This window comes from Mesocricetus auratus, unplaced genomic scaffold, assembly GCF_017639785.1.
Source record: "Mesocricetus auratus isolate SY011 unplaced genomic scaffold, BCM_Maur_2.0 Super-Scaffold_100691, whole genome shotgun sequence".
Taxonomy (NCBI): Eukaryota; Metazoa; Chordata; class Mammalia; order Rodentia; family Cricetidae; genus Mesocricetus; species Mesocricetus auratus.
Genome location: NW_024429267.1, coordinates 24,554,473 through 24,581,296, shown reverse-complemented (window position 1 = coordinate 24,581,296; position 26,824 = coordinate 24,554,473). Strand labels below are relative to the sequence as shown.

At 39.3% G+C, this 26,824-nt stretch overlaps 1 protein-coding gene across 3 annotated transcripts in view; it reads left to right on the top strand.

Annotated features, from left to right (window-relative positions):
- The first annotated feature begins 557 nt into the window (after nt 1-557).
- Ibtk (inhibitor of Bruton tyrosine kinase) overlaps nt 558-26,824 on the top strand; it is a 63,280-nt gene continuing 37,013 nt past the window's right edge. Inside the window, exons 1-15 of one of the 3 annotated variants that reach the window (XM_040739653.1) lie at nt 558-756; nt 6,141-6,827; nt 10,289-10,385; nt 12,124-12,248; nt 12,818-12,928; nt 15,165-15,335; nt 17,670-17,787; nt 17,877-18,057; nt 19,080-19,203; nt 21,225-21,402; nt 23,085-23,259; nt 24,228-24,830; nt 25,628-25,714; nt 26,458-26,540; nt 26,619-26,656. In XM_040739653.1, coding sequence (XP_040595587.1) covers nt 6,504-6,827; nt 10,289-10,385; nt 12,124-12,248; nt 12,818-12,928; nt 15,165-15,335; nt 17,670-17,787; nt 17,877-18,057; nt 19,080-19,203; nt 21,225-21,402; nt 23,085-23,259; nt 24,228-24,830; nt 25,628-25,714; nt 26,458-26,540; nt 26,619-26,656 — 2,415 coding nt within the window. In that variant the 5' untranslated portion in view covers nt 558-756; nt 6,141-6,503. Of the gene's footprint in view, nt 757-6,140; nt 6,828-10,288; nt 10,386-12,123; nt 12,249-12,817; nt 12,929-15,164; nt 15,336-17,669; nt 17,788-17,876; nt 18,058-19,079; nt 19,204-21,224; nt 21,403-23,081; nt 23,260-24,227; nt 24,831-25,627; nt 25,715-26,457; nt 26,541-26,618; nt 26,657-26,824 lie in introns of those variants that run through there. The other 2 variants (XM_040739652.1, XM_040739654.1) reach the window with 2 other exon arrangements.

Sequence of the window (26,824 nt, the reverse complement as noted above, 5' to 3'; positions counted from 1 at the left end):
CCTTTAGATTTAGAGTTACAGGGAGAAAACCTATTGCAAGCCTGGCCTCGGGTACCGAGTGAAGAAGGATGTGACCTAAGTCAGCAGCTGGTCGCACAGTGGGGATCTGAAAAAGCTATAGTGCTTTCTGACAAAGGGAGTGGGGCTCCCAGAGCGGCAGGGCTGACTCCTGGGGAGAGGACACGTCTGGTTTTTCAGTCACCCCACTGCTAGGGGTGCGGGAGGCAACTTTGCTAAGATGCCTATGCTTTCACCGAGTGGTGATGGGTGCTTGGGCATCCAGCCAGCTCCTTGTTTTCTCCATCTCGGCTTCATCCTCCCTTCCGAGTCTACTAGGATGACATCTGGCACCAAGAGGGACACTGCTGGTTCTGGGTGCAAGGCGGCAGCCAGTGTCTACAGCTCCAAGGCCGGCAGGGTCAAGTTGCTCTGGGACTGTAGGGTAAGGCCACAGCGGAGGTGCTGCCACGCTAGGCCTTGTGGGCAGGCCCCGACCAATCACTGTGGGGTATACACGAACTCCAGCCAATCAGCGCCTGCCTTATTCCCGAGTCCCGCCCGCTCTAGCCCAGGTCCCCGAACCCCGTCCCGGCGCCGGCATTCGTGGCTGTCGCTGCAGCCGCCTCCGGAGCCGACTCGGTTAGCCCGGTCCCTGGCTCCCTTCGTTGTCCCCTGTCGCCTTCACTGAAGATGAGTCCCTGCGCGGCCGCGCGCTTTCCCAGCGGAGACCCCCGGCGCACCTTCATCTAGCGACTGGTGAGGGAGGAGGCGACGGCGTCCTGCCAGCCCGGCGGGGGAGCAGGGCCCGGGGAGGGGACTCGCGGAGGGGGTGGCTTCGAGCTTCGCGCCGCCGCGTGGCACGGGCGGGTGGCCTGGGAGCGCGGCCCCGCCGCCCCCTCCAGCTAATGAATGGCCTGGTCCCTCCAAGTGCTACGTCGCCCGGCTGCCGGACACGCCCTCCAGCGACGTTGCATTTCTAGTTCCGAGAGTTGTCTGGCGTCACTTCCTAGAGGTTCCCTTGTCCCTTCAACCCTTAGTGGAGTTTACAAAGTTTGAACTCCGGCCGGCCTTGCTGAATATGCAGAAGCAAGTCCGGCTGGAAGGTTTACGGCTGGGTGGAGAGGGACTGTGTCTGTTCTGCAGAGATAGGGTAAAGAGGCCTTTGGTGCGTCGCTATCAGGTTGTTAGTTCAGAGGGGAAATGGCCAAGCCACACCATGGTTTGACTCGGTTGTCTGAGGTTCTAACGGAGTCGGAAAACTTGAGTTGTGTTAGCCAGAGGGGCTGATTTTCAAGGTGCAAGTGTTGAGTAGCACCTGTTTCCTTTTACCTCGAAGTAGGATATTTGAAGAAGTTCGTCAGACATACTAAAAAGGGTGGCCGTGCTTTAACGGATTATTATTTTTTAAAATAGTGTGACTACCTCCCTAAAGCAAATTCGCAGGCATTTTAGTCACTTCCTCACTTCTTTGTTGAATTATTTTGATTTGTTTTCTATTGTTTTAGAGATCTACTTCATGGTGCATGGGGACAGAACTTTTTTAAAAAACGTGTTTTCTAAAAAAGTTCTTGCAAAACTTTAGTCGTATCGCAGCTTGAAGAAAAAAGTTGTCTATGTTGGCTTTCACTTTTAATAAAACTTTTTTGAAGGACTTTCAGTATGCTAATTTTTGTGTGTTGATTTCACTTCCTTTTTAACTTTCAAGATGCTTCTGGAGTATAAAATTCTAGACTGAGTGAGTATACATACTAAAGGATGTCGGTATGACTTGTTACTTCATTTACATAAACTAGTTTCTTATGACAGGGGACTACTGCTTTGCCACATCCAGATGCACTTGCTGCTCCCTAAATTTTGGGCAATTTCCTTTATGAAAAACCGAGATAGATACTGACCTAAGCTGAGTTTCTAGGTCTTTTATACAGAGAATATTTGAGAATGACATAGATTACAGTATTAATAGAGCTGCATTATTTAATGTCGTAACCATTGTGCTTATTTTTAAAAATGTGTTTAGGCTTATAAAAACTTCTCTTTGATTATGACTTGTAGTCTGCAGCTTGTAGCATTTAAATTAATAAATATACAAGTGTACAGGGGAGGTGTTTTGGTGTTAAAGAGCTCAGTAAAAACAGCCCTGTTTACTGGTTGTGAAGATTAGGAAGAAGTATAACAGACTTCCCTCCTGCACTGTAAGGACACATGTCAGCAAGGTATACATCTCCAAGGGAGATCATTGTCAGTAGTTCACAAAGGAAGAAATGGAGGAATAGGGACCTCAAGTCACTTGTCTATGGTTCTAGGTGTAGCAACCCCAAGGACAGTTTTCCTTGACTACACAGTATTATATCCTATTGACATTCCTAACTGTTGTCAGAGAGCCAGTTGATTGACAAGTGGTATCCAGGGCACTCCTCTCTGTATGATTTTTTAGGTAGTCTACTTGTTTCCTCATAGTAAGGTGAAGGTAGTCATATTTATAGTCACTAATAGGGTTGAAATGAGACTTAAGTTACTTTAGGTAAAGCTCTGTATGTACATGTCCATATGAAAGTTCAAAAGATGGCAGGTATTATTTTATAAACACTGAGAAGTAGCCTTTTAAAGATTTGGATGAAAAGTATTTCAAAAAGAAAGGGTCCCAATATAGTACTGATGTTTTCTAACTTATTTACCAAGATATCTTAGAACAGGTCAAGAGATACTTTTAAATCTCCTTTTTATAAGTGAAAATATTGAAACTTAGAGAAATTAAGTGATGTGTTCAGGGTCCTTAGGTAGTTATGTATTTACCTTAACTAGCATGGGTATTCTGAATTCAGAATCTGAGCGTTGTGTGGTTAGTTATACAGTCTTAGTTACTGTTCTGTAGAAACACCATGACCAAAGTGAATTGTTGAATTGTTATTGGCATGCTTACAGTTTCAGGGTCAGTCCTTGATATTTTGACAGGGAGCATTGGCAGCGGGTATGCAGGCTTGGCTCTGTAGCAGTAGTTGAGAGCTCACATTTGATCCTCAGAATTGAGGCAGAGAGACAGAGACACTGAGACTGGAACTAGTGTGGGCTTTTGAAACTTCAAAGCCCACCCCTGATGACATACTTCTAACAAGACCACACCTATCCCAACATAACCACACCCCCCCAATCTTTTCCAAACTGTTCATTTAAGTGGGGACCAAGCATTAAACATTGGATCATTTGGGGACATTATCATTCATACCACCACAAATACCTGTGCCCATCTGAAACTCTACCTGTGTTTCCAAGGGTATTTTTTTTCTTGTTTGAGAATTTCTTACATGCATATAGGGTCTTTTGATTAAACCTACTCTCCATTTTGCACCCCCCCCCCCCCATTCCTTCCCTGTCCTTCCTATCACTGTTCCTTTCCACTTTAATATCTTAAAAAACCCAAACAAACCCACTTAGACAACTTAATGCTGCCTGTATGTGCATGGGTGTAAGGCCATCTATTGGAGCTTGGGTAGCCTCTCAGGAGCAACACCCCTGATGAAACTGACTTTCTCCTATCAGCCATCAATTGTTAGTAGCTTCTCAGCTAGGGAAGCTTCATGATTACCTCTCTGCCCCAGACTTCTATGCTGCATGCTGACCAGCTGTGGATCTCTGTATTAATCACTATCTATTGCTAAAAGGGGCTTCTGTGATGAAGGCTGAGAGAGGCACTGATCTATGGATATAATGAGAAGTCCTTAGAAGCCAGTTAAATGTTATTCTCACTTAACAGAATAATAGCCATAGGTTCTCTGCTAGGGCCTATGACCTACCCAACCATTAATTGGCCCCATTAGTGGTGCCAGATACAAGCCTTAAGTCCAAACAGAAAGTGTTTACACCATAACATCTGTGCCACTATTACAACAGTGAACATATCTTGTCAGATTGGTTGTTGTAGTTCACAAGGTTTAGAAGGGTAAGATTGTTGATTACTGTTAGTTAACGCTGTTTTTAACATGTGAGACTTTTTTTTGTTTGTTTGCTTGTTTTTCTGCTTTCTTTTGTTTGGGATATATTAGGGGAGTAGGTGATTAGATTAGTTAAAAATATAATTATACTCTTAATTACTGATGAATATAAGCCCAGTGAACCATTCATTGTTCAGGATTCAATTTTGACTAGCTGAAGTCTTTGTGGTGGGACAGTCATTGGGATTGAACCATCGCCAGTAGTTAAGCTAGCTAGGTGTGCTTTGTCAGCTCAGTTTCTCGTTAGTGTTTCATATGCTATGTATAAGACAAGGTTTGATTTGTATTCATTTGTTCATTTGTTTAGGCTGCTGTCTTAGTTTCTTTTTTACGGCTGTGATAAGACACCATGACCAATTCAGCTTGTAAGAGAAAAGGTTTATTTGAGGCGATGGTTTCAGAGGGTTAGAGTCTATTATGGTGGGAAGAATAGCTGAGAGCTCACATCTTTATCTGCAAGTAGGAGGCAGAGAGAGACGGTGGGAGTGACTAGAGTCTTTTGAACCTTTAAGCTGGTCCCCAGTAACATGTCTTTCCTGAGGCCACACCTCCTAAGCTTTCCCCAAATGGTTCCGCCAACTGGAGACCAATTATTAAAAAATATGAACATGTGGGCCATTCCCATTCAAACCAGTATAGCTTGCCATGTTTGTTTCTGATTTCCAAAGTACTTAACCCTTACTTTTTTTATTGGCCCATCACCCAAGCCATTTTAGGATTTGGTGAAATGTCCACTGCAAGCACAAAAGGCTTTCTAACATCTAACCCATCCTTATGTGGAACACGCAAGTATGGTGTGGGTTTTAGAGTTTAAAAGAACAAAATTAATGAGTTGACTATTTTGCTATATATTGTGCTTTTAGTTTTAACATTTTAAATTACACAAGGTATTGCTTCCTTTTCTTGGTGACAGTTAAATGTCAAAGACTTTTATTCTTTTAGTTTCAAACTAAGATTCTTGAAGTAGGTGGTGTTTTTTTTCTTTTTTTGTTTTGTTTTTGTGGGAGTGTGTTCAGTTAAAAACTATATAGGTTTGCAGAAACAGACCTGGAGTTGGAATTAGAATTCAAGTAGTTCATTGCTTTCATTTCTAAAAGGTGACTAATCGGAATAGTCAGTATCAGAAAGCCAGTTCTGGCCGGGCGTTGGTGGCGCACGCCTTTAATCCCAGCACTCGGGAGGCAGAGGCAGGCGGATCTCTGTGAGTTCGAGACCAGCCTGGTCTACAGAGTGAGTTCCAGGACAGCCTCCAAAGCCACAGAGAAACCCTGTCTCGAAAAACCAAAAAAAAACAAAAAAAAAAAAACAAAAAAAACAAAAACAAAAGAAAGCCAGTTCTGACTTTGTGGTTTCAGGTAGGTATGGAAATAACATATCTAGACTCTTCCATATTTGTATCTAATGTACTGGTTTCCCCTCTACACACAGGGCACTCATGCCTGTCTTTTTGTTTTGTTTTGTTTTGTTTTGTTCCCATAAAATAGATAGCAAGTAAAGGTTTTCACACTATAATGGAAAGGTTTACATACTATGTATTAGGGAAGGTAGATTTTCCCGTTTTTGTCTTTAACATTTTATATAACTTTACTAGTTGTATTGAATCTCATCTTCATCTTATACTTTGAGATTTAACATCATGTTTTCTGTGCATGGTGATTGTAAATGAATTCCTTCGTATGTTTTAATGGCCTCATTTTTTTTTGTCTTTGTGAGTCATGTAGAGTTTATATTAATATAGGTATAAAGTGTCAAAAATTATTTTTTCCAGATAGCTTTTCAGTTTTTCTGATGCTCTTAGTTTCATTATTTCCTCCAATGACATTCAGGTGAGAAGACACATTGTCTACCATGAAGTAAAATGGAGTAGCGGGTGAAGTGTTGGTTGTTTTGGTAAAGGTTATGATGTAGTTTTTGTTGGTGACCTTTTGGAAGACATTGTCGTGAAGATAATAGATTGAAAGCGTTAATAGCTTTTGGGGATGTAGCTTATAGAATTTAAAAATATAGGAGTCAATGAAAGAGACCAATGTGGAAAGTTAATAGCTTTTTTTTTTAATGAATGAAAGGCATTTAGATGTGGAGTTATTTATATTGTAAAGTACTTCAAGAGAGTTAGATTTGTAATTTTGCTTTTACTTTGTTTTCTTACAGGTCACCCTCGCAATTATGGATATTTGAAAGGCTCAGACGGTGTGGAGGGGGAGTTCCCCTCCTCACTCCCCCCCCCTTGGTGCTTGACTCCAGGAATAATTTATAAACTAGGATTTCTTTTTTAATGAAGAACTTGTATTTGATATGAGCTTTGTAGAACTATTTATAACTTTTTTGATTTAAGTGCCAAAAGATTATACATAGATATATAGTTTTATATAATTCTTGTGACTATTTAAATAACCCCAAAGAGTCATATCTTCTCGGTAATTCTTCTGAATAGTATCTTTGGGTCCTATCTTTTTCATTTTTAAAATTTACTTCAGTGACTGTTCTGAAGGAATAAGCAATATAAAAGCAATTATGATGGATTCTGCCACCCCTGACTGTACATCAAAATGCCGATCCCTGAAGCATGCTTTGGATGTGCTTTCTGTGGTAACAAAGGGGAGTGAGAACCAGATCAAGGCCTTCCTCTCCAGTCACTGTCACAATGCTGCAACTGTCAAGGATGCCTTTGGCAGGAATGCCCTGCACCTGGTCTCCTCCTGTGGGAAGAAAGGAGTGTTAGACTGGCTTATTGAGAAAGGAGTGGACTTGCTGGTGAAAGACAAGGAGTCAGGCTGGACAGCATTGCACAGGAGCATTTTTTATGGACACATTGATTGCACTTGGTCTCTATTGAAGGTAAGAGTCATTTTATTTAAAACTTATTTAGGCATGTGCTTTTCTTTTTTCTTTTTCCTTTTATTGAAAATACACTCTCTATATACATATTTTTCTCTTCTTCCTTCCTCCTCTATCTCCACTTCCATCCAGGCCCACTTCCTTTCTGTCTCTCATTGGAAAATAAACAAGACACACCTTTAATCCAGGGTGTATGCCTTTATTACCAGCACTTGGGAGACAGGCACCTAGGCAGATTTCTGTGAGTTCTCCCTGGTCTACATTGTGAGTTCTAGGATAGCCAGAGCTATACAGTATGGCCCTGTCTTGAAAAAATACCAAAAAAGAAGGAAGAAAGGAAGAAAGAAAAACAGGCTTTTCTGGGATAATAATAAAACAAAGCATAATAAGATAAAACAAAAACTAACACATTGCAGTTGGACAAAACAAATAGAAGGAAAAGAGCCCAAGAAAAGGCACAAGAAACAGAGACCTACTGCTTCCCTCACTCAGGAATCCCATAAAAAATTGCTAAACTGTAATCCATAATATATACATAAAGGGCCTGTAGAGAAAAAAAGATAGAAAAAATATAAAATAAATAAAAAGGAAAAAGTAGGTAAAATTAAAAAAAATGTTCAGCTATAACAGATACGACATTATAAGACAAAGAATCTCCAGTGTTGCCATTAAGTTTATTTTCTTTTGACCATCTGCTGAACGTATAGCCTGCACTTAGGAGTAGTTTCTTTCCCTCGTCAGACTGCCTTGGAGAAAACTAAATTTGCAGGTGGTTGTCAATTGGAGATAGCTTCTGGGTTAGGCGTGGGGGCATGGATCTGCTTCTCCTTTTGGCTCTGGACCCCATCTGGTGTTGAGTGTTGCAGCCCCAGTGCATGCTGCCTCAGTGGCTGTGAATTCAGATGTATGCTAGTCCTGTTGTCTAGAAGGTCATGGTTCCTTGGTGTCCTCTATCTTCTCTGGCTCTTACATTCTTTTCACCTCTTCTTCCACAGGGTTCCCTGAGCCCTGAGGGGAGGGATTTGATGGAGATATTCCATTTAGGGCTGAGTGTTCCAAGATCTCTCACTCTCTGCGTAATGTCTAGCAGTGGGTCTCTGCATTTGTTCCCATCTGCTGCAGGAGGAAGCTTCACTGATGGTGGCAGAGCAAGGCACTGATCTGCTTCCCTGGCTGGAGTTTAGGCATGCTATTTTCTTAATCTATTTCATGTTGCATTTTCTAAGAGAGGTTTATATGTATTTGATACTGTTATAACTCATCTTTAGATGTAAAATCCTATAGATCTTATTTACTTGTATGTTTTATGTAAAATTTCAAATATACATCAAAGCTCCCAACATACAATGAGCTATTGTGCAATTTTATGTTATGTGCACTGCATATTAGTGGCAGAAGACACCTTGAACAGAATTTATTTGAACAAAGAATGATTTATGAGTTGGACAGCACCTAATACCAAAGAGGTTCGGTGTAGAGAGGTAGCTTATGGGCAGAATACTCCCTAGCCTTCTCAAGACTCAGGTTTCCACCTCTAGAGCCCTGCTTATCCCTTTACCCCAGAGGCTTAGAGAGCTGTTTTGGTGCATGGGCAGAGTGGAGACCCCGGCTTCTGTCCACTTCTATAAGGTGTATCACTGATCCCTTTTCTCTCATGTAGGGAAAGCTGAAGACTTAAAGCATCAGTTGGCTCCAGAGTTACCCCCTCTGAAACCTTGGCTGGGATATTGGATTGTTGCTAATTTCGTTGAGCTTTTGAGGATTCTTTGGTTCTCTTATGTCTGAAAGGTTGCTAAGCATGTGTGCTAAGCATTTAGGGCTTTAATTTGAAACAGTTGTGATTTGGCCTGAATTTTGGACTTTTCTTGCATTAGATTTTCATGGTAGTATGGGTATGCTTTGGCTGCCTAGTTTAGCTTGACTGTTTACCATTAGAGCCTTATTGACCACTGATAGATAACGAACAGTGAGTAAAGTTTCAGTGATAAAACATTTCTACCAAAATGTTCTTCCAAAGCCGGGCGTTGGTGGCGCATGCCTTTAATCCCAGCACTCGGGAGGCAGAGGCAGGCGGATCTCTGTGAGTTCGAGGCCAGGCTGGACCGACAGCCTCCAAAACAATACAGAGAAACCTTCTGTCTCGTAAAACCAAAAAAAAAAAAATGTTCTTCCAAAACTGTTCAGTATCCTCAGGTTGTAAGATAGCTGCTCAGCATGTCCTTTCCTTTGGCCTTGCAGTTCTCCTTTCAGTGGAAAGGGCTGAGGGACTAGTCAGTCCTTCATTGAGGGGCTTCATGTCAGTTCTCTGCTCTACACCATAGTACTTCAAGTGTTACTCATTGACAACAAAACACTATAACCACATATGTACCGTTATCACTCAAGATAAATACATTAGGAAGCATGGAAGTCCATGAGGGAGCTCCAGAGAACAATTGTCCAGAGTCTTGCATTCTGTTGAGAGGCTGTTTTAGACTGTGATGACATATGTGATTAGTAAGGTCTAGTGGGAATACATACAAAGTTAACTATATGAACCTGAGTTACCAAGTTCTCATTTGTCATACTTATAGTTTGGAGTATTTTGCCTCTAAGATTGCCTTTCTTATAAGATAGGATAGGTGAGGTGAAAGAGATGGGGCACTGATGATGACATTATAAGAGACAAACCCTGACTGCCACTGCCATTGCTGTGAAATCTTTGCAATCCTGATGTTTATAGACACGAAATCTGACTGTAAAAAGTGAGTGTGCCTGCAAACATGCTTAACTACCCTTATGTAGATACTGGTACTTCTAGGCAATCAGATCTATTTTGTTTTAGATGTTAATGAAACAAAATGCTTGAAGTAAATTACCTTTTGATGAGGAAATTTTAGTTTGGTTTATGATTTTGGAGATTTCAAACTCATTGGTATCATTGCTTTGTGAACAGTATCCACTTGGCCCTACCTGTCAAATGGTCTTCTGCCTCCCACTAATTGGTGCCACTAATGGGAGGCATCCCACAGTGGAGAAGTTTTACCTTGAAAAACTGTCTAATGTACTCCACTTTCATTTAAAAGTTTGCTTTGGGACTGAAGAAATGACTCAGCAGTTAAGAGTGCTGGCTGCTCTTTAGGGGACTGGAGTTCATTTTCAGCACCCACATTGGGTGGTTCACTGTAATTCCAGCTCTAGAGGATCAGATGTCCACTTTGGCATCAGTGGATACCAGTACGCATGCACACACACACACACCCAAACCAAAATTTTAAAATGTTATTTCTTTTCTTGTTCTGCCAATAATTGAGCATTTGATTTTTAGTTCTTTTGTATATCAGTGAAAAATGTATTTTGATGTGAGAGATAATTATTACATGGTTATTTTTCTCTTTTAAATATGTGTATGGTGTTGATCATTTGATTCTGATAAGTTACTGGTTTAGAGTAAATTGATAATAAGTACTTTTTTTTCCTAGCATGGTGTTAGCTTGTATGTACAAGATAAAGAAGGATTGTCACCTTTGGATCTTCTAATGAAGGACAGGCCAAATCACGTTGTGTTTAAGAACACTGGTAAGAATATCTCCACACAGTATTTATGCTGGTTAAAATATTGTGGTTTTATTTGTTTGAATATCTACAAAGAACTTTTACTCTCACATCTGTTGTTTTTATTTTTTGTACTTATAGCATCTTGTTTTGTCTTTTTAAAATTGTACCTTTAAGAGTTAAAGCACAGCTGTTCATTGGTGGCACATGCCTTTAATCCCAGCACTCTGGAGGCAGAAGCAGGCGGATCTCTGTGAGTTCGAGGCCAGGCTGGACTGACAGCCTCCAAAACAATACAGAGAAACCCTGTCTCGAACAACCAAACCAAACCAAACCAAACAAAACAAAACAAAACAAAACAAAAAAAACCCCAAACAAACAAAAGAGTTAAAGCATAATCCAAAGGATTGGCAGTTTATAATTGTTATTATTTTAAAGACTTAATGTGCATCCAGAAGATAACATCAGCACCCAAAGTAACTGAAAAAAAAAAGTAACTATTTTACCCACACGTTTTAAGACTTAAAGAAAATAACTAGTTTTTTTTGTAAGTGTCTTCGTGTGTACATACATTGTGGATGTGTGTCTGCATTTGTGTGTGAATGTGGACTTGCTTATGTGACAAAGTGCACATGTAGAGGTCAGAGGCTGGCCCTGGGTATTGGTTCTTGTCTTTCACCTTGTTTGAGATGCACAGCATCTGCCAGATTCGCTGTTCTCCAAGCTTCTGGGATGTTATTGTTTTTGCCCATTTCTTTGTTGGAGTGCTGGGATTACAGATGCTCAGTCCATGCCTGGCTTCTATATGGGTCCTAAGGATTTAAACTTAGGTCCTCACACTTCTGTGGCAAGCACTTTTGCCCTCTGAACCATCTCCAAGTACCACTTGCACATATTAGTGTCACATCTTCTAGTTTCTTTGCCCTTTTGGTTTTGGAAATATGAATTTACAGGAAAGAAGAAGAGAATTAAGTGGGGGTGTTGCACAGTTTTTATCTAAGCTGAGTGAGGACACTGCTTTGCACTACATTGCTCATGACGATCAAAATTTCATTGTAGAATATTTTCAGTCTTCCAGAATAAAACTGAAGGCTTATCATAAATTGTCCTCTGATTTAATTAAATTAAAAGACTCTTTCTCTAGTCATTGTGATTTTGTGTATTGAGAGTGAACTGTGAAAGTTAATGTTAGTCTTAGGTGTGTTAATTCGCAACTGTAATCCCCAGCACTTGGGAGGTGGTGTCAGGGTGAGGAGGTCACAGCCGTGTTCTTTTATGTAATGAATTCAGAAGTCATCTTGCACTCTGGAAATTCCATCTCAATCCCTCAATTCCCCTAAAAAGGAAAAATGTTAATGTTTGTATAGTAACACATAGTAACAGTGATACTTTTATAAGAACAGGTACAGTTATAAATCTTATCCTTAGATTTTCTTAGAAACAACGTTGACATGGCTAATGATGATTCACTCAGCTGGGAGTTATTTGTCAGCTCTCAGTGAGGGCCAAATGCTGTGATTTTTCACATCAGATTCGTGCTTTCACTCTGATTTGCATTTTCTGAGTTTTAGAATTTCCTAGAATTACATACTGTGTTAATAGAGTCATATTTATAGAACATTGCAAGCCTTCTAAATTGCAGCTAAATTAGTTTCTATTGAGTCATGTTTCAGGTAAACTGATGATTACTGTGCATCTATAATTAGGCTAAATTGTCATTCACATAAACTATGACAGTATGAAATCTTAATATTTATTTCAGATCCCACAGAAGTCTATACTTGGGGTGATAACACAAACTTTACTCTGGGTCACGGAAGCCAGAATAGCAAGCATCACCCGGAGCTGGTGGACCTGTTCTCTAGGAGTGGGATTTACATCAAGCAGGTATTTTGAGAAATCTTCTGTGTACTTTGAGAGACAAAACAAAGTGTTACTGTATTTGATAGTTTGGGTTTTTCACATTTTTACTCTTTTGAAGGTCTAATAACAAAAAAAGAGAGAGATCAAAAAGGACACAGTGTGTCTCCAGCTGTGCATTATCAAATCTTTCTAAAAATACCTTTTTGATGTTTCTACTATTTTTGCTAATAACAGATTCTGTTTGATAAATCTTATTCTCCATTTTTGTACTCTCGCTGTTTGACACCTCATTAAACTAGAAACAAAAGGACAATTATTTTTTGTCATTGAAGACTGAAAGCTTACATTCTATTGTTAATCTCCCACTTAATTGCTTCCTTTGTTCCCCTCCCATGTGAGTGTTTATAGGTATAATTTAAAATGAGGCATACATACATACATACATATATACATACATATATTAAACAGACTAGTATAGTGAATACCCCTGGACTCATTATCTAACTTATACAATTAATAATATTCCACTTAAAGAAATGAAATAAATTTTTTTTCAGAGAGTTTTAATAACATAATTCTGTTTTTTTCCTTAGGTGGTGCTTTGCAAATTTCATTCAGTGTTTCTGTCCCAGAAAGGGCAGGTTTACACCTGTGGGCATGGTCGTGGTGGACGGTTAGGCCATGGAGATGAACAGACATGCCTGGTAATTGAATCATTGCATAGTAGACATTCATAAGGCCATGTTGAATTGGAAACATCAGTTAATTTTTTTACCCTAATTGTAAATAAAAATAATTTTCAAAATTAATAATAGTTTTAGGAAGTCTGAAATTAAAGACTTAAATAAAAGTGAAAGTATCTCAGAAATATTTGGCATACAGCAAAAACTGAGTCAGAAAATATGTGTTATTTATAATATATGTGTAAATATATGTATGTATATGTATATAAATTATAGAGTTGAATTAAAGGTCAGAGTAATAGTAAAACCCTTTCTCTGAAGAAGTACAAGTTTTTATTTCCTTAAAATATTCATAATCTAAAAATGTGAACAATGTTTTCTTTATAGTATTAGAATGTTAGTTTTAAGAAGCCTAGTTTATTATATACCAGGAAAAGGCTGATTTTTTTTTTTTACACAATCTATGAAAGGAAAGAAAGCTACAACATCAATAGCTTCCACTTCTTGAGTATTTGGCGTACTGTTGTTACTTTTAGTGAGCCTCACAGTATGTCAGCTACGAGCACTCTGTCAGCATTTTGTGCATTTCAGTAACACTAAGAAAGTAGTCATGTTTTGATTGCTTAGTTATCAGATAAGGAAAATGAGAAAAAGAAAAAGTTAAAATTTGAGTCGGGCGTTGGTGGTGCACGCCTTTAATCCCAGCACTCGGGAGGCAGAGGCAGTCGGATCTCTGTGAGTTCGAGGCCAGCCTGGTCTACAAAGCGAGTTCTAGGACAGCCTCCAAAACAATACAGAGAAACCCTGTCTCGAAAAACCAAAAAAAAAAAAAAAAAAAAAAAAAGTTAAAATTTGATTGAAATCAAATAGCTAGTAAGTGGCTGATGTGAGCTTTGAGTCCAGGATGAGTAACTTTAAAGAAATAGGGTGGTGTTATTCCTTGAAGGGAAGTTATTTTCTTTCCCTTACTTCCTAAAAATAGTGAAGGGCTTTGTCTTAGTTGGGGTTTCTTTTGCTATGCAAGGCAATTCTTACAATGGAAAATATTTAATTGAGGTGGCAGCTTACAGTTTCAGAGAGTTAGTCTATTATCATTATGGTGGGGAGCATGGCAGTGTGCAGGCAGACATGAAGCTGGAGAAGGAGCTGCTATATGTTGATATGCGGACAACAGGAAGTAAACTGACTAACTGGGTGTGATTTGAGCATATATGAGTCCTCAAAGTCTGCCTCCACAATGGCATAATCCTCCAGCGGGAATACACCTACTACAATGAGGCCATACCTCCTAATATTGCCACTCTCTTTGGGGACCATTTTCTTTCAAACCACCACAGGCTCCTTTTTATTCATGCCACTAAATTTGCATTTGGAATACAGAAAGGATTTAAAAGTCACTGGAGACCCAAACAGGTTAGCTAAGCAGGTACTGCAAGGTTGACATGTTGATTGATCTGCAGATTCACAGGAGGAGATCCCACAAGTTTTCCATACATGTGCCATGTGATGCGCACACACACACACACACACACACACATGTGCCATGTGATGCGCACACACACACACACACACACACACACACACACACAGAGAGAGAGAGAGAGAGAGAGAGAGAGAGAGAGAGAGAGAGAGAGAGAGAGAGAGAAAGCTCAATAAACAGTTCCTAATTTTTTTTTTCTGTTTTTTTTTTTTTTTTTGAGACAGGGTTTCTCTGTGGCTTTGGAGGCTGTCCTGGAACTAGCTCTTGTAGACCAGGCTGGTCTCGAACTCAGAGACATCCGCCTGCCTCTGCCTCCCGAGTGCTGGGATTAAAGGTGTGGGCCACCAACACCTGGCTCTTAAAAATGTTTTAAAACTCGTCTGGTCATTGGTGACATGCCCCTTTAATCCCAGCACTTGGGAGGCAGAGGCAGGCAGATCTCTGTGAGTTTGAGGCCAGCCTGGCCTACAGAGCAAGTTTCAGTACAGGCTCCAAAGCAATATGGAGAAACCCTGTCTCAAGAAAACAAAAAACAAAACAAAAAAATGTTTTGAAACTCACTTGAATTATTTGATTGAAGTTCCCTATTGGTTCTATATCTGTTTTGCTCATAAACCATATAATTTCATTAGTTTACCTACCCTTTGATATGATGTAGACTTTGCCTTTGGAATGGGCAGTCTTTTAGTAAAACCATTTTGGATGTAATGTCACAGAGTCTGTGTGCATTTTTACTATAGACTAGTATATCATAATCAAATTAACTCCTTTTCCTAGGTTCCCAGGCTTGTGGAAGGATTGATTGGTCACAATTGTTCCCAAGTAGCAGCTGCCAAGGATCACACTGTTGTGTTAACTGAAGATGGATGTGTTTATACATTTGGTCTCAACATTTTTCACCAACTAGGAATTATTCCCCCACCTTCCAGCTGTAATGTACCCAGACAGGTAAGCTGTTTTTAACCAATAAGGTGTTGATTTGCTATAAAGTTTATATAGGTAACAAATGTAACAGAGTAACTGTATCTAATTAGTTAACTTCATCTTCAATAATGTGATCCATAGTTTTCTGATGTGACCTATGTGGTGTGGGTCCTGGAATTCTGACTAGTAGTAGTAAGAACATGAAGAAAGGGCAGACACAGGTATAGGAAAGCTGGGATCAAGTGGTAGTGTGCTTACTTTGATGGATGGTTACCTGCTGCCACCAGCACCCTGGAGCCTCACCATGTATATTAGGAGCAGGCAGCAGGAGTGACTTCTGGTTTTGGAGGAGGCCTCTGCATACAGTCTCAGGCTGTAAACATCTAGGAGGAGAGGAAGCTGCAGTTGCTCGTCTTTGCCTACCCAGGCCAGTTGTTCATAAACACTCATAAAGCTCCTGAAGAAAGCTCTGCCTTTGCTCATGAGCCTCGTCCAGGTGAGGCTTTGCCACTTCCTCGCAGCTGAGGAATCAGAGCCCTCCTCATGGCTGTGTCCATATCAGCAATGCACATTAGCTCAGGACCTCACTCACTCAGTGTTTCCTGTGCTACCTACATTTTCATTTTCCATAAGGAAACTACAGGGCAAACTAGCATTCATTTGAAGTTAAAAATAAAAGCATTGGAGAGGTTATGCACTTGGGAGATTACCTACTAAATTACCAGAGAGTTAACTTTAAAGATTATAAAAAATTACTTGTAATTGTGTGTATGTCTCTGTGTAAATGTGCACCTGAGGACAGGTGCCTTCTGGATGTGGGAAGAGTCCCCTGGAGCTGGAGTTACGGGTGGTTGTAGACTGTCCAACATGGTCCTAGGAACTGAACTCAGGTTCTCTGCAAGAGCAATATGAGTTCTTATCCCCCTAGCCATCTCAGGAGCCCACAGATTTAACTTTAAAGTATTTAAAATCAGAGATGAGTGTGCTTTGATTTTTCATTTTTGTTTTTCCCTTTTTGGTGCTAGGGATTGCATTCAAGATTCTTGCAAGCTAGACACAATTTTGCTACTTCAATTTACTCTCAGTCCCAGAGTTTTTAGTTTGAAACTTGTTTTCCTTAAAAAGAAATCTACCAATATAAATATACCTGCACAAGCGAAGCACTAAAAAAGGCCTTTGCTTTATTAAATGTGCCTGTACTCACGTGTCATGTCTGCTGACAAGAGGGTATGTGGGTCAAAGGCCACAGTTCTCCCACTCCCATCAGCACATGCCGCCATCAAAAGGTGCCTGTCCCCAAACTTAGACACATGGACTAGGAGCAGCACTCTAATTTGATGTTTTGTTAGACTCATCATCCATGACAGATACTTTCAGTGCATCACTTTACCATTTATATTTCTTATATGTTAGATTCCCTTTTCCTTTAATCCTTTGTATCTAAAATTATTATTAAATTGGCAGTTTTAATCAAGTGTATAAATCTTCCCTTTCTCTTTTCTGGATTGCTAAAGGATCAGCAGTATTACCCCAGGATGTAGCCTCTAGTAGGATACTTTCAAAAAGATCTGTATTCCTCAACTTATTGTCAGCTTGTGGGTATTTAGTCTTGTGGATGTCTGGTAGGAACAGCAAGTAGATTGCACTCCTTATTTTATCATCATCGTATGGGCACCTTGGAATCCTTGGTTGATGGGGAAGCTTTGATTTGCCAGGGGTTACCTGGCAGTATTTGAAGACAGTTTCAAGAGGAGTGGGATGGTGGTATTAATGATTGCTAGCAAGTGAGTAGAGTGCATGTATGCAGAAGATAGCCCTTCATGGGAGAAAATGTGCAAAAATGTCAGGTGTGTCACCATTGTGAGACCCTGGATAGAGAAGATTTGTTTGTTTTTTGTTTTTTTTTTTTGGTTTTTTTTTTGTTTTTCGAGACAGGGTTTCTCTGTGGCTTTGGAGCTGTCCTGGAACTAGCTCTTGTAGACCAGGCTGGCCTCGAACTCACAGAGATCCACCTGCCTCTGCCTCCCAAGTGCTGGGATTAAAGGCGTGCGCCTCCAACGCCCGGCATAGAGAAGATTTAAAAATCCATTTTTTTTAAAAAGAATGATTATTTTGTATATTTTTACTATTGCTAAAATTGTGATGATTTGGGTTTTATACAATGCTAGTTTGGCTTGTTAAGACCGATGACTGAAAGTGGCTGCTGCATCAGTATGTTCTGAGGATCTGGGTCTTGGTGTGAGTGGGGAGATGTGTGAGCAGTTAGATGACAGAGGTTGTGAGGAGGTTGTTTACTACCTGGTGTGCTGTATCTTAGAGATATGTAATCAGCTGCTGTCTTGCTTGTCATTTTTAAAGATACAGGCAAAGTACCTGAAGGGAAAGACTGTCATTGGAGTAGCAGCCGGCAGGTTTCATACAGTGCTGTGGACTCGAGAAGCCGTTTACACATTTGGACTTAATGGTGGACAGCTGGGTAAGAAGTCTTTCACGGCAATATCTAAAAGCTACAGTGTAATCTTACGGTAGATAACTTATAGTTTGCTTATTTGTGTAAATTTTTAGGTCACTTACTGGATCCCAATGGAGAAAAGTGTGTCACTACCCCTCGTCAAGTCTCTGCCCTTCATCATAAGGATATTGCTGTGTCTTTGGTAGCTGCAAGTGATGGCGCCACCGTCTGTGTTACCACAAGGGGAGATATTTACTTACTTGCAGACTATCAATGCAAGAAGATGGCAACTAAGTATGTATATTTCTGGAAAGGAAGCCTGTCATTGTAAGCTATAAGAATTCAGCTCTCCAGCTGTTTACTGACTCCTAGGTTCATGCTGTGCTTTGTGAGAAGACAGAATGGAAGGAAAATTAGGCAAGGTTTTCTTTGATGACTTTTTTTGTTTTTGTGACAGGGATACAATGGATATATAAACATTTTGTTTGCAAATTATAAAATAATATTTTTGAATCATATTTAATATAAGATATATCCCACAAAGTTTAGTTTTCTTTTTATTGTACCTGATACACAAAATGAGACTAAGCTTCATTCTTGGTTTATAACATGGTCGCTGTGTCATCTGTAGACTTTAATATCTTATATACTATTTATTAAAAACAATTGTTTACCATAAACACTATCCAGGCTCACTCTTTACAGCTAAGTGGTGTGCTGCTTATCTTTTTGCAGTGTAACCTGTTGTGTTTAGCATGCCATAGCAACCTGTAGTAAACTAGCTGTTACTTGACATACCAGAGACTATAGAATCAAATTTAGGCATAGGTGCACATGCCAATTGTAGCTCTCTGCCTTTTACTTATACATGTTCTCATAGTATTACACCTATGATTTTGTTTAGAGTGATACAGAGAGCAGGTATTTAAAAAAATAATTGGGAAGTAATTTGAGTTTCTAATACATTTCAGTCTTTAGTAGTTGATTAACCCACATCTGATTTGACAGTAGTATATTGTTTTAGGTCCTTCCAAAGTAGTCGCCTGTTGTAGAAAATCTTTTTTTTTCAGACTGATATATATGAGCCATATTTGAGCAGTGTTTCATTCTATCGTATTTATTAGAGTAGGGAATACAAGCGTGGAAATAATTTTTTGCACAACTATAGCTTATTCCTGGAAAAATATAACTTGGAAACATAGAGAACATGTTCTTGCTTGTGCATGATATGATGATGAGATGGGGACTTCTTCAGGTTGTTAACATGAAGCATGTGTGCTTATAGAATGCAATTTATGATTTTTGTTTTCACTCAGACAGCTAAATTTGAAAAAGGTTCTTGTGTCTGGAGGTTGTATGGAATACAAGGTTGATCCTGAACATTTGACAGAAAATGGGGGTCAGAAAATATGCATTCTTGCTATGGATGCAGCTGGAAGGGTGAGTATATATTTAGGTTAAGGACTAGTAGTGTGATTTGTTTAGATGTGATAAAGTGGAGTGTAGTGCCTAGGTTTTGATGGTTGTTACTGATGCTCCTTCTCTTCTTTGACATCCTAGTATAGAACTTGGGTTCCAGAGACACACAGGACTGTCTGTAACCCAATAGTGCACAATAGTGTTGCTGAACGGCAGCTTAAAGACTCATTTGCTGTTCTGAAAATAAGTAGTTTGAATTATTTGGTATGTAAACTGAATATCCGTAAACAGAGTTGAAAGTTGTAGGAAGAAGATAATGTCATAATCATTTTTATAATAGTAAACAGGCAATGTATTACACATTTGGGCAATTACAGTTTTATATAAATGTATGTATTATCTATGTGTGCAGAGATTATAAAGCCCTTTATTCTTTTACATGTATAAATAATGTGCTTCTAGGTCTTACCTTTTAATGGTAATTTTCATTCCTGTACAAATGTACCAATGCATTTCTCTAATAGAATTGCTGGTTTACGTGTTTTTAATTTTTAAGTTATTTGTGTGTGTGAGCACATGCTGTAGTACATTTCTATGGAGGCCAGAGGACAAGTTGTGGGAACTCCCCTCTTTATACTATGTTAGCCCAGAGTATCGAACTCAAGTCATCAGGCTGGGCAGCAGCATTTTTAACTGGTAACCCATTTCACCAGGTGTACCTAAAATATATTTTTTAATTATATATTTAAAGACATGCTTAATACAGGCTCTTAATTATATTATAAATTACAGATATTTTAAATTTTGAATAGTATTATAAAGTTAGTAATACTGATAAAATCACATGTGGGTTAAGAAAACAGTTAACTTATAAAAATAATGACAGGATATGATATTTGTGAGTTTTAAATAGTGATATGAAGCTTCAAAATTTAAAAATTGAAGAATCACGTCTGGGCATATTTGTCAAAACCACAGAGTGCCCCTTTCCTCCTCCTGAAACACCACAGACTTTAGACAGGCACAGTGGTGCTTTCCTGTAGTCCTAGCACACTGGAGGCTGAGGCAGGGAGGTTGTGTGCTAGCCCATGCTGGCTGCATAGGAAGATGCAGTATAGCTTGGGCTGCTTAGAAAACCCTGTTTCAACCCCGCCCCTCAAAGATAAACAGACACAAGATGGAATTGCAAAGCTCCACCTACTGGTGGGTATACAGGCACAAGTTGCAGCACTGTTTTCAAAAGTTGATTATGAGGACTCAAGACTTTTAGAAATCATCAGTTTCAACTGGATATGGTGGAACACTCTTTAATCCCAGTACACAGGCCAATGAAGCCAGTGTTCAGGCTAGCCTGGGCTGTATAATAGGCTCCTGTCTTAAAACAAGTCAACAGCACCTCCTTTTCTATCAGCAGTTTCAAACTTAGAAGGTGACATATGACCAGACACAGGTGCTGCATCTGTAGATGAGGTTGCGCAGGACAGCCCAGCACTGTCCCCTTACATCCTTCTTACCTTAGCAGTACTTCCTAACCTATTCCCAGGACTGCTAGGAGCCACTAAACTGGGATCACTTCTTTATCTAAGACTTTGTTTTAGCTATGCAATTAAGTATATCTTCTTTTTATCCTTAAGAGTGAGTTGGAGTGTTGGCTCTAATACTATAATACTCTAGCAGGACTGTTTGCCCTAAGCAAGTCATATGGAAAACAGCTTCTCCTTCAAGGGAGTGCCATGGAATCACATTTAATACTTCATGCTGTTTCATCTACTTTCCTGAAAGGAAAGTTCCTGAAGTGTAGTTCTTCAACATCATCTTGATTTTTGTAGTATCTCTCTCTTTCTTTGTTTTCTTCTTTTAAAAGATTTGTTTATTTATTTTATGTGCAGTGTGTTTTTCCTGCATCTCTTTTCTGTGGAAGAATAATTGTCAAAACACATGGGTTAAGGCTTTTATTTTGACAGCGCTGATTTTAAATTCAGATTTTGCTTGTTCTGATGTTGTGTTGCTTTATATTGTGTTGTGGTTTGATTTCATTGTAGGTGTTTTGCTGGAGATCACTTAGCAGTTCTCTGAAGCAGTGCCGATGGGCCTATCCACGCCAGGTGTCAATCTCTGACATTGCTTTAAATAGAAATGAAATTCTGTTTGTCACACAGGATGGGGAAGGATTTAAAGGGAAATGGTTTGAAGACAAAAGAAAAACTTCTGAAAAAAAAGGTCAGTTTGTATGATTGTACTTCCGTACTCTAGTCAACCTTTGATGTGATGGTACTGCTAGGGTTACCCCTACGCTTGTGGATTTGCCTTTGTGGTTAGTCCAGTGTCTATCTCCTATAGATAGAAGGTCTCTCCTGGCACAAGGCATGAGTAACCCTCTCTGTTGCTAGTATTTAATGTTTCCCCTGGCACGTCGTGGTCCTTCATTGCTCTTGAGCCAATGAATTAGTTGTTATGTGTTTACAATATATCTTTTTTTTAAAATTTATTTATTACGTATACAGTCTTCTGGCTACATGCCAGAAAAAGGCACCAGATCTCATTCAAGGTGACTATGAGCCATTATGTGGTTGCTGGGAATTGAACTCAGGACCTCTGGAAGAGCAGTCAGTGCTCTTAACCGCTCAGCCATCTCTCCAGCCCCTTATAATATATCTTATGAACATTGATGATTACTCTGAGAGTTACATACTCTTCACAAATTATTAAATGTAAAAGGAGTTTTACATAATATTGATTTGTTGTTTTGTTTCTTTATAGATGCCTCAGGGCTGTAAATATGCGAGGTGCATTGACCATGTGCTAGATACAGGGCAGAGTTTTAATGATATAAAAACATGGGAGACGAGGCCCCTGTTCCCAGACACTCATAGCTTCCTGAGTGCAGGCACACCTTTTATTTAAAGTTCCCTGAGGTAGATAACTAGTACAATGTGCATGTGGGTTTCTTGTGAGTGTACAAGTGGGAATAACAGTGCTAGAGGAGGCACAGTAAAATGGAGGAGTCTGAAATAGACTACATTTGAAAGTGTAACCAGAGCACAGGTCTGCTTTGAAGGAGATTTGTGAGTCTGTAGATTTACATCACTCTTTTAGTGTGTCATAGAATCCATGGCCTCATGCTCCCAGCTGCTCCAGGGTTTTCACCCCATGCCCCTTCCTGTGCATCTAACAGTTACCAAATTGTGCTACTCCTATCTTAAATGTCTTTTTCAATTATTCCTTTCCCCTCTCCTAATTGATTGCTACAGTCCCAATATAACACCTTTTATAGTTTCTGTGTGTGGAATTAAAGTAATAGAGTCTTTATGTATATTCTCCGATTTAAACCTTTTTTTTTTTTTGCTGCAGCCAGAATAATTTCTTTGTAGGTGCCATGTCTACATGGAAACATTGTAATGCTTTGCTTTTGTAGACTGAATGTGACTAGTGTAGTCATTTCTCTAAGGTATGATTTCCTTGCTAGATTGAACTATTGAGGCATTTCTGTCCTACTGACTCTTGATTGTCCTGTGTTGGTGACCACTGAGTCACAGTGGCACTGTGTGGTCATTCCAGTATTTTCTCAGTGCCTACAAGAGAAAGGGAGTAACTTGTGGTGACACTTAGGTTCATACTAAGCTAATATGGATAGAGCTACCAGAGTGAAAGGTGACTTTGGCTGCAGTGTGGAAGATGTTGGGAGAAGAAATTGTGGCTAATGCTGAAAATCCTCTGTATGTGTAATAAGTATGCAGCATCTAATCTGTGTTGAAGGTGGAGAGCTTCTCAATTCTTCAGAAGGACTTCATATGTACTTTTATATTTTTTAAATCATTTTTTATTCCAGTTACTCCTAAGCCTTTTTAATAATTTCATTGCAGCCTTGATTAATGATAGTTCATTTATTTTCTTTTTAGCAGACATTTTACCAAACCTACATCATTCCTCATCAGATGTGTCTTGTGTCTCTGATACAAATAGTGTGTATGAAAGAATTCGACTTGAGAAACTTCCTTTTGCCCATAGAGCTGTTAGTGTCAGCACAGATGCAAGTGGGTGCAACTTTGCAATCCTACAGTCAGACCCTAAAACAAGGTATAATTGTCTTTAATACGTTTTATTTTTAGAAGGAATAATCATTAGACCTTCTTCTGTTTTTAGTAGCTCCTGATGAAAATTAAGTTGAGGAGCTGTTACCAATATCTAGACACCTTTAACAAATGAGTGTGTTATAAGGGCTTCAGAAAGGAGTGCTTGTTAGACTGGGGATAGTGTGTGTTTCCCTGAGTTTATAACCTGATTTTGAAAATATTCAAGAAAAATGCACATGCTTATGTAGGGTCTGTCTTTAGTTAGACTTGGGGTTCTCAGTTTCTGAAGAATGGATTATAAATATTTCTTAGGTGGTACAAAAGTTTCTGACTCTTAAATGTGATAATAGACAAAGAGGAGGTGGTGTGGTCACATGATGGGTAAAATCCCAGTGAACATGTTCTAACTACATTATTAGAGAGAGAAGATAAAATCAGTGTCATGGAGAGAGAGGGGGGTGGGGCCTGGAAGTCAGGTGACCATTTGGTTTGCACTGAAAGTATCATAAGCTGGGAAACCCCCCAGTGCAAGGCAAAGCAAAAACATTAATCACCTTCCTTGGTAGAGTGAAATGTAGATGAACAGGGTGTGGTTACAAGCATACAGCACTCATGGTTGAAAATAATTGTATATAGATTTCACTTGCGTGAGTAATATTCTTGATCTATGATTTCATTTGCTTAGTTCCTGTTTTTTTCTTCTTCACTTGCAAAACAAGTTATGTAAAAAAGGAAAAACTTGGGGACTTTTCTTACTTTTACTGTTTTCAGTTATGTTGTTTTTACATTATAGAAAAACATTAAAGATTTCTAGAATACTTAACATTTTTTGGATGATATTCTTGTATTTAGAAAATGCCAGAATTGAACATTTCTAAGTTTAAGTAAACCATTTTTTTTTTCAAGGGAATCACCTTGGGATCCATTTCTGTATTTTCTTCGAAGTGGTAATTATCTTTGTTTCATTTCTAGCCTTTATGAAATTCCAGTTGTGTCTTCATCATCCTTTTTTGAAGAATTTGGCAAGCTCCTGAGGGAAACAGATGAAATGGACAACATCCACGATGTGACATTTCAAGTTGGCAACAGACTCTTCCCTGCTCATAAATACGTGTTAGCAGTGCGCTCTGACTTCTTCCAGAAGTTGTTTCTTTCAGATGGTACTCCTTCAGAACCGACAGATGTTTACCGGAAAGATGAAGATGCTGCAGGGTGCCATCTCTTTGTGGTGGAGAAAGTCCATCCCGACTTGTTCGAATACCTCTTACAGTTCATGTATACAGATACTTGTGACTTCTTAACTCATGGCTTCAAACCAAGAATACTCGTGAACAAAAAGCCAGAAGACTGTAAGGGCTCCTCAGATTCTCATATGAATAAAATAAATTGCCAGGTGGATGATAACCAGAAGGCAGCATTTGAGGTTCACAAAAGCAACCAGGCTCATACAATTAGCGAAAGGCAGAAAAGCAAACACAAATCTTCCAAAAAGGGAAAAGGTGTTGGGGAAGACGATCCCATAAGGATGCTGCAAAATGTTGCAAAGAAATTTGGCCTCAGTAATTTGAGTAGCAGGTACAGTTCTCATTCTCTGTTCTTGAGCTTACCTCATTTAGGCCTCCTTTGAAGTATTTGTTGCCTTGTCTTTTTTTCCTTTCAGTCCCCTCTCTGCTTCCCTTTACTTCTGTCTTGGGGGAGAAGTATGTGGATGCGTACTTTTCTCTCAATGCCGTTTTCTGGTACAGTTACCGCCTAGGAACTTCCTTGTTTAAATTAAAGAACAGAAAGGTTGCTAGTTGGTTTCAGTTGCCATGAGTGTGTAACAGGGAGAGTGGTACGTTCTATTGTGTTTTGGAAAGATCTTAGGTGTCAGAAAGACCTGTACAGTGTATGCTCCGTCTCTCTGCTTATCCTGGCCCAGGCAGGTTTCTATGGTTCTCAGTTTCTCAGTATGTAAAGTCCTTGTGTTGTTGATAAAAGCTTGCCACTGAGTTACTAAGGCGTCTCATAGCACCTGCCACATTATGAACTAGCACTGATATGCTCTTTCTCTCACACATGAAGCTGCTTGTGCTGGAATAACCGTTGTTATGGATTTGGGGCAGGGAGGACTGTGCACTGTGATTTCTATTGGAAAATACGGAAAGACTGTTAATAGCTTTGAGATGTGACTTGTCAGTAATGATATTAAGCATATTTTAAATTCTAACTAAGACTGATTTATTATAGCTTGAAATTGGGTTTGTTCATACCTTCTGGGACAATGACATAGCTGTGTTTAACTGTAAGCCTGACTGAATTTTGTTGTGTGTTGGTTGGTCTTAGGAGAAGATTATATCTACCTGTTGTTAATTTATATTTTTCCTTGATAGGTTAGATGGAGTCAGATTTGAAAATGGAAAAATTAATGTTATTGCAAAGAAAACTGGTAATAAACTGAAGCTAAGTCAGAAAAAATGGTAAGTTAGTAAATGAGGACCAGCCTTGCTTATTTAGATTTTTTGGTATATAAGATGGAAGTAGATCTGCTTGCAGCTGTCATGAGGAGAGAGACACCATTTACCTTTGCTGCTTCTGGGAGACTTAGGGAGCCATTGAGTTAGACAAAGCACTAACTGCTCGAGTCATTGAAGGAGATCACCCTTTCTGCTGTATTCAGAGGAAGACAGGGATTTTAATTGTTGCTTTTCTTCAGTTGTGAGTCCTACAAGTAGGAATTTGTGTAAACACCCCTACAATCAGTTTATTTTCATTATGATTATGATTGTTTTGCTTAGTATGCTTTTTTCCAGAATAAATATACTACATATTTAGTATAGCTAAAAGTTAGGTGCTAAGTCTTGAAGAAAGAGAAACTGAAAATTTCTAAGGATTACCTGGCATGCAATTAGGTTGTTCAAATAAGAGAATTAAAGGGCTTTGGGTGTGCCACTGACCATCACTAATACCTTGCCTGCAATAGAAAAGAAAATCAAGTGGAAGGTTTTTAAGTTTTAATGAGTACTCTTTAAACATTTTAACTGATTTGGCTACTATTGTCTTTCCTGAGATAGTGAGAGATGAGGTGCATGCATATCCATGAGTGTTTTTACTCTTGCCAGTGTTAGACTAAGATTAAAGCTAATCAAAATCCTTAGGCTTTGTCACCCCTCTGTAAATATGCAAGAAATTGATCTTTGTGTGATTAAACTTTATTTTCCAGTTCATTTCTGTATGATGTTACCATGAAGTCTGTAGATGGAAAGGAGTTCCCCTGCCATAAATGTGTGCTCTGTGCAAGACTCGGTAGGTGGCATTGTGTTAGCTGCTGAGTCCTTTGTTGGGGTCTGCTCTCCTGTTCTCACTGCACTGTTTTTCTTCCAGAGTATTTCCACAGCATGCTGAGCAGCTCATGGATCGAGGTAAGGTGTAAATGGAGAGTGCGTAGGCATTCCTGCATATACTGGGGCCTAGGGGACTATATACGTTAAGACATTCAGAATTGGAAGTTGGTATTTTGGGTTATTTCTTTATTTTATGTGTGTTCAGGTTTGCCAGAAAATACTAACATTTGGAAATTAAAATTATTA